This window comes from Alosa alosa, chromosome 9 (assembly GCF_017589495.1).
Source record: "Alosa alosa isolate M-15738 ecotype Scorff River chromosome 9, AALO_Geno_1.1, whole genome shotgun sequence".
NCBI classification, from domain to species: Eukaryota; Metazoa; Chordata; class Actinopteri; order Clupeiformes; family Clupeidae; genus Alosa; species Alosa alosa.
The window spans coordinates 30,737,815-30,745,314 of NC_063197.1; the positions used below are offsets into that span (position 1 = coordinate 30,737,815).

Genomic DNA, 7,500 nt, shown 5'->3' on the forward strand with positions numbered 1-7,500 from the left:
CCGGGAAAGCCACCTTGCCTCGCTGTGAAACAGTACAGCCTTTTGGTCAGCTCCCATCTTCTCGCAAAGTGCAAAGAATAGACACGCTTTTAAGGGCCGTGTCTTGATAAAATTCACCACTCTCACAACCTCGTTCAAAATCTCATTCAGGTCGGGACTAACTAAGTTGCCTTGACACGAGCGCTTCCCTATGAATAACACAGTGCGTCCATTGCGCTTCGGGTGCTACCTGGGCCTAGATAGATAGATAGATAGATACTTTATTGATCCCCAGGGGAAATTCAAGGTCTCAGTAGCATATAGACAACACACACACATTCACTAACAGCAGAAAAAGTAATTAGAAGTATATAATTTAAAAACACAACTAAGCAATAACGACAGTAGAAGATAAAGAATATACTAAATATACTAAAATACAAATTATACTAACTAACACTTAATCTAAATCAATTCTAAAAACAGTATCCACATAGTGGTGATTAATCAATCAAGAGGCGCTTGCAATGACTGAGGCAGGGACTGAGCCTGTGATTCTCTGTACATAGTAAGGTAAGGTAAGGTGCTCTGTGTGAGTGAGTGTCATGGTGATAGTGCAAATGAGTAAGTCCAACAGTGCAACAGTGCAAGAATAAAGTCTATATATCTATATATCTATATGTATAACTATTTTAAGAAAAGGTATAAGTGTGGCCACAGTTCGGCTGTGGCATGGAGGGAGGGGTTGTGATAATGTTCTAATATAGCACGCAAACAGTGAGGCAGAAGACAGTGGTAAAAAGTGGCTAGTGGACAGACAGTTCAAGACATGGAGGTGGTGAAGAGGCAGACAGACTATGCAGAGAAGTCTATCTCTCCTCTTCCCTTAAGTGAAGCATTGAACAGTTCAATGGCCCTGGGGACAAATTACTTCCTCAGTCTGTCTGTTGTGCAAGGCAGTGAGCGAAGTCTCCAGCTGATCAGGCTCTTCTGCTTAACAATAGTGTTGTGGAGTGGGTGAGTGAGTGGGTCAGATATTGAAGTGATGCACTCCAGTTCAGCTCCCACTACAGAGCCAGCTTTCCTTACCAGCCTGTCAAGTCGTCCAGCATTCTTCTTCTTTTTGCTTCCTCCCCAACATACCACTGCATAGAAGAGGACGCTGGCAACAACAGACTGGTAGAACATCCTGAGGAGCTTGCTGCACACATTGAAGGACCGCAGCCTCCTCAGGAAGTACAGCCTGCTCTGCCCTTTCTTATAGAGTGCATCAGTGTTGGCTGACCAGTCCAGTTTATTGTCCAGGTGGAGACTCAGATACTTATAGGTGCTTACCACCTCCACATTGACCCCATCAATGGGGACTGGTAGCAGAATGGGCTTAGACCTGCGGAAATCCACCACCATCTCCTTGGTTTTTGAAGTGTTGAGTTGTAGATGATTGAGTTTGCACCATTGCACAAAGTCCTCCACCAGGCTCCTGTACTCCTCCTCCTGACTGTTCCTGATACACCCCACAATTGCAGTATCGTCAGAAAACGTCTGCATGTGGCATGACTCGGTGTTGTAGCAGAAGTCAGATGTGTACAGGGTGAACAGGACTGGAGAGAGCACAGTTCCCTGTGGCGCTGCTGATCACAGTGTCAGAGTGACAGTTCTTCAGTCTGACGAACTGTGGTCGCTGTAATCCAGGTTACCAGGTGAGCGTCCTGGGATCTGTGTGTCTGATGGCTGTTGACTGAGGTCGTTGTCACCTCATTGTTCGTGATCGCCATGTGGGGGAGGGGTGCAATATACAGTGATGGTGGGGGTACGATAGCCTGTTATGATGGAGGTGAGTATTGCACTGGTATTGAGGGGGTTTGGGGGTGGGGCTGGGGGATGACCACCTCCTTGATGTCCCTGTCAAGGCTGCCAGAGTCGTGGACACCTCAACAGGCACCGGCAAGGAGGCGTCAGGCGGGGGCAGGGTGTGAGGTGATGGTGGCTAAGGTCGTTGGGTGTCACCGGGATGCAGAGCTGAAGAGACTGGGAGGCTGGGAGTTGGGGGTAGGGCAGGCACGCAAACAAGAGCCGTGTCTGAGTCAGCTGGGGGTGGTGGACAGACCACCGCCATTGGAGCAGGGCAGTCAAACCTGTTGTAGAAGTGGTTCAACTGGTTTGCCCTGTCCAGGTCCCCCCACAGAGCTGCTGCTCAGGCCAGTGATAATCTTCATGCCTAGGCTACACATAAAAAAAATAAAAAAGACTCCTGTTTTTCACGTCAGTTCGCGCCCCACCTGGCATGTCTTCGCGAACCAGTAGTGGGTCGCAACCCACAGTTTGAGAAACGCTGACTTAGACACACTCAAATATTAGCACACATACACACACACACCCACACAAACATAAGCACACACATACAAAAACACACACATAAATATGAGCACACCCACACTTACATACACACACACACACACACACAAATCTCTATCTCTGACAGTCTTTATGTGTATGTGTGTGTGTGTGTGTGTGTGTGTGTGTGTGTGTGCGTGTGCGTGTGCAGGGAGGCGGCCAGTAACTTCCTGACGGCGCTGAGCCTGCAGAGGAAGAGCCACAGCGGGCAGCTGTCCCAGCAGGTGATGCAGGGGAACATCTGGGCTGCGCTGCGCATCGCCCTCTCCATGCTGGACCAGCCCGAGCTCTTCCAGGCCGCCAACATCGGGGACCTCGACCAGCTCATGCGCGCCTTCAACCTGGACATGTGATTGGCTCCTTCCCTTCGACCCTCCACACCCCCGCCTGCACCAATGAGAGCAGGCGAACCCTTTACTCGTGGGCGGGGCATGTGTTTGGGGGTGGGATTTGGATTTGCACGATAAAAGCACTAGAATTTGAGAGACTGTTTGTTTGTTTATCTTTTTATTTATTTGTTTGTTTGTTTTGTTTCCTGCGTACCACTGTAGCGTAGCTCTGCCTGCTGCTGTTCCAGACGGTTCCACTGAGGAATTCAGAACAGCAGCAGAACTAAATTTGCCTTAGAGAACACACCATGTAGAACTGAAGCACCTTACAGACGGAACCCCACAGACGCAGCACTGACCTTTGACCCCAAGGGTCATTTGCTGTCCGTCATGGGATGCCATCTGACCTCTTTAGTGTTTACCTTACCTGTTGTTGTCCTGGAGACCGTTGTTCTGGAGACCGTTGTCCTGGAGACCGTTGTCCTGGAGACTGTGGCACTGCGTGAGCAGAAGCAGCTCCTGGATCAGGCTTCCAGAATGTTCCTCTACTCTCCTGCTCTTCCCAACGACCCTACTGCCACTGGTCACTCCACGGGGACAGCCTTACACACACACACATACAGACACACACACACACACATACTGCACACACACACACACAGATACATACATACACACGCATACAGACATCCTGTAGTTAGCTGCCTGGAGTGAACGTCTTACTCTAGGTGCATGCCATATGACACCTGTATGGTACAAACATAAGCCATCTTCTGCCTCTGGATGCATATACACTCCACACACACACACACACACATTTTTTTCACTTTTCTCACTTTTCAGATCATCATTTCAATCATTCCATCCATCAGCCAACTGATCTGTCCACACACACATACACACACATACACGCATGTGATTAGGCTAGTTTGATTAGCTTCCTTTATCCACAGAGCAGTCATGTAATCTCTTCCCTGTGGGCATTAGGCTGGTTAGCTGCTTCACTGCATATGCATGTTAAAGAGCACACACACACGCACACACATTCACTCACACACACACTCACACACACACACACACACACACACACAAGCTGACTCAGGGCCGAATCAGCTCTAGTTCAGTGCTCTTCCTTTAGTCATATTGCTGTGGAAGAGCATCTCACTGCACTGATCCATACTGCACTGATCCATACTGTCTGCCTGATCCATACTGTCTGATCCATACTGTCTGCCTGATCCATACTGTCTGTCTGAGCCATAGTGTTTAATCCATAGATTTGGATCCATACTGTCTGCCTGATCCATACTGTCTAATACATACTGCCTGATCCATGCTATCTATCTGATCCATACTGCACTGATCCATATTGTCTGCCTGATACTATATGATCCATAGAGTCTGATCCACACTATCTGTCTGATCCATACTATCTGATCCATGCTATCTGTCTGATCCATAGAGTCTGATCCACACTATCTGTCTGATCCATACTATCTGCCTGATCCATACTGCACTGATCCATACTGTCTGATCCATGCTATCTGCCTGATCTATACTATTTGTCTGATCCATACCGTCTGATCCATACTATCTGCCTGATCCATACTATTTGTCTGATTAATACTGCACTGATCCATACTGTCTGATCCATGCTATCTGTCTGGTGTATACTGTCTAATCTCTATTATGAGACACCACACACACACACATACACTGCAGCACTCACTCAACTGACATCACCTCCATCCCATGCACACACAGCAGATGATCCATACTGAACGATAATCATCCTGAATGATTTAATCATTAATTAATAATGGTTTAATGATGATTTAATAATATTAATAATGACTTAATGATGATTTCATAATAATACCTAATGATTATGTGAATAAGTGACTTTATGACTCTGAATGACTGTATGGTCCTGGGTGACAGGCGACCCTGTACTCATGCACGACTCTATAGGGGCTGTTTGTCTGATCCTGTGTAAGTGTGAATCCTTATGTCTCTACGATCCTGTACCACTCTGTGATGATGTATGGCTGGAGTATGACATGATGTAATGCTTATGTATGATGTACGGTAGGTCTCTGTGATGATGTATGACTGGTGTATGACATGATGTAATGCTTATGTATGATGTAGGTCTCTGTGATGATGTATGGCTGGAGTATATGATGTATGGCTGATGTATGACATGATGTAATGCTTATGTATGATGTAGGTCTCTGTGATGATGTATGGCTGATGTATATGATTTATTACTGGAGTATATGATTTATGGCTGGTGTATATGATGTATGGCTGGAGTATATGATGTATGGCTGATGTATGACATGATGTAATGCTTATGTATGATGTAGGTCTCTGTGATGATGTATGGGTGACATATATGTCTGTGGTGGCCAGTAGGACATGTGTTCCTGGAGCCCAGGGTTTGGGTAAGGATCACGGTTTAGGTAAAGGTTTGGGTAAGGATTAAGGCTTGGGTAAGGATTACGGTTTAGGGAAAGGTTTGGGTAAGGATTAAGGCTTGGGTAAGGATTACGGTTTAGGTAAAGGTTTGGGTAAGAATTAAGGCTTGGGTAAGGATTATGGTTTAGGTAAAGGTTTGGGTAAGGATTAAGTCTTGGGTAAGGATTACGGTTTAGGTAAAGGTTTGGGGAAGGGTTAGGGTTTGGGTAGGGATTAGGTTCTGGGCAAAGAATAGGGTTTAGGTAAATATTAGGGTTTGGATAAGGATTATGGTTTGGGTAAAGATTGGGGTTCGGGTAAAGATGGGGGTTTGGGTAAAGATTGGGGTTCGGGTAAAGATGGGGGTTTGGGTACAGATTAGGGTTAACTCTGACCTTATGGTGACTCATGAGAACCATGTTCATGTGTCCTCTACAGACCAAGTTGGGTACCTGCTTGCCTTGTGATTGTGTGTGTGTGTTTATGTGTGTGTCACAAGCCGGTGTGTGGGTTGAGGGATGGATGGAGGTTGACAGGTAAAGGTTGCAACTGCTGAGAGATGCTGGAGTGGCATTCTCCATATTTCATAGCACTCAGATGTCTCCATTTATTCTGAGGGGAGACACTGAGTGTATGTGTGTGAGAGTGAGTGTGTGTGTGTGTGTGTGTGTGTGTGAGTGAGTGTGTCTATGTGTTCGTTTGCTTGTGTAGGAGCTGCTGCTTCAGCATTTCTGATAGAGTGGCAGGAGATGGAGAGAGGAGAGGAGGAAGAGATGAGGAGGGGAGGAGAGGAGGAAAAGATGACAGGGGGAAGAGGGGAGGAGGAGAGGAGAAGACTGGATGCATTTACGACTAAGCTGTACCAAGCCATGTTCAGTACAGGACAGCCATTCTGTCATCGCCTCACAATTAACAAGGTGTATCTGACATGATGTAGTGCAAGATAGTTATATTCTATTATAAATAAAGAAATATACATTCTGTCACTATCTATATTCATAATATGAACTCACAGGACAGAATGGTGGCTACTTGATGGTGGATTTTCAAGCACATTTTCCCAAAAGTCAGATAAACCTCGGTAATTTTGACGATGACTATGTATGTGAGAGAATTAGTTATGTGTCATGTTATAATGAGCTGTGTGTAAGAGTTACGTGTGACAAGGTTAGTTTGCCTGTCGTGTGTGTGTGTGTGTGTGTGATGAAGTTAGTTTGTTGTGTGTGTGCGATGAGGTTAGTTTGTTTGTTGTGTGTGTGTGATGAGGTTAGTTTGTTTGTCGTGTGTATGTGTGATGAGGTTAGTTTGTTTGTCGTGTGTATGTGTGATGAGGTTAGTTTGTTGTGTGTGTGATGAGGTTAGTTTGTTTGTTGAGTGTGTGTGTTTGTGTGTGATGAGGTTAGTTTGTTGAGTGTTTGTGTGTGACGAGGTTAGTTTGCTTGTCATGTGTGTGATGAGGTTAGCATGTGTCAGGGTGTTACGGAGATGCTGAGATCCTCCTGCTGACGGAGCTACTGCACTGCGCAGACACCCTATTCTGTTTTCTTCTAGAAGTTTCTGCAGCCCAGCGTGTGCAGAGTGCATGATGTCCTATCTAACCCCCCTAGCCTTCAGACTTAGCCTGCATGCATTCCCATATAGCATCCACTCCTCTTAATTTAGCGCTCTTATTATCCAGACAATGAGCCCTATCTTACTGCACTGCGCTCGGTATCTATGACATGCTCTGTATCTATGACATGCTTTATATCCAAACTACATAGAATGTACTGTATGGAGAAACATACTGTGTACATTTCACAGGACAGAATGAAACTAGATCCTTTATAGTCGACTTACATATCTTATTCACAATGTACTCAACCACAACAACGATACAAATATCTCCAGGATAAATATATATGAATATATATATATATATATATATATATGTTATTTTCATATATACATATATAATATATTATATATATATGAAAGTAATCTTTTAAAAAAAATAAACCCTTGTAATATATCTTCTGTGTGCGTGTTGTTTGTTTCTAATCTGTCTCTGTTTTCTGTTCATGTTCTGCTGTTTATTATCCGTGTTAGGGATTGTTTGATTCTGATTAGAGGCAGAGACTCTCTAATGAGGACACACAGCACTCAAAGAATCCTCCAAATGCATGGGGTTAGTTTGTAATGTCAATAGAGCTCAAAAGTCCCGCCCCCTTCCGTACCAACTAGTGTTGCGACCACCACGCGCGAGTATAAATGGTTATGGCGCTTCTGTGACGTCACATTGTCGCGCTACAGGTCGGTGCGTCGAGTATGTGGGACGTTTAACACTACCTCCTTACTC

The 7,500-nt window shown here is 45.2% G+C and overlaps 1 protein-coding gene across 3 annotated transcripts in view; it reads left to right on the plus strand.

Moving 5' to 3' along the window:
- pex5la (peroxisomal biogenesis factor 5-like a) overlaps positions 1–6,447 on the plus strand; it is a 96,887-nt gene extending 90,440 nt beyond the window's left edge. For 2 of the 3 annotated variants that reach the window (XM_048251653.1, XM_048251654.1), the window contains exons 14-15: positions 2,525–2,722; positions 2,930–6,447. In XM_048251653.1, coding sequence (XP_048107610.1) covers positions 2,525–2,722; positions 2,930–2,963 — 232 coding nt within the window. In that variant the 3' untranslated portion in view covers positions 2,964–6,447. Of the gene's footprint in view, positions 1–2,524; positions 2,753–2,929 lie in introns of those variants that run through there. The other variant, XM_048251652.1, reaches the window with a different exon arrangement.
- The last annotated feature ends 1,053 nt before the right edge of the window (positions 6,448–7,500 follow it).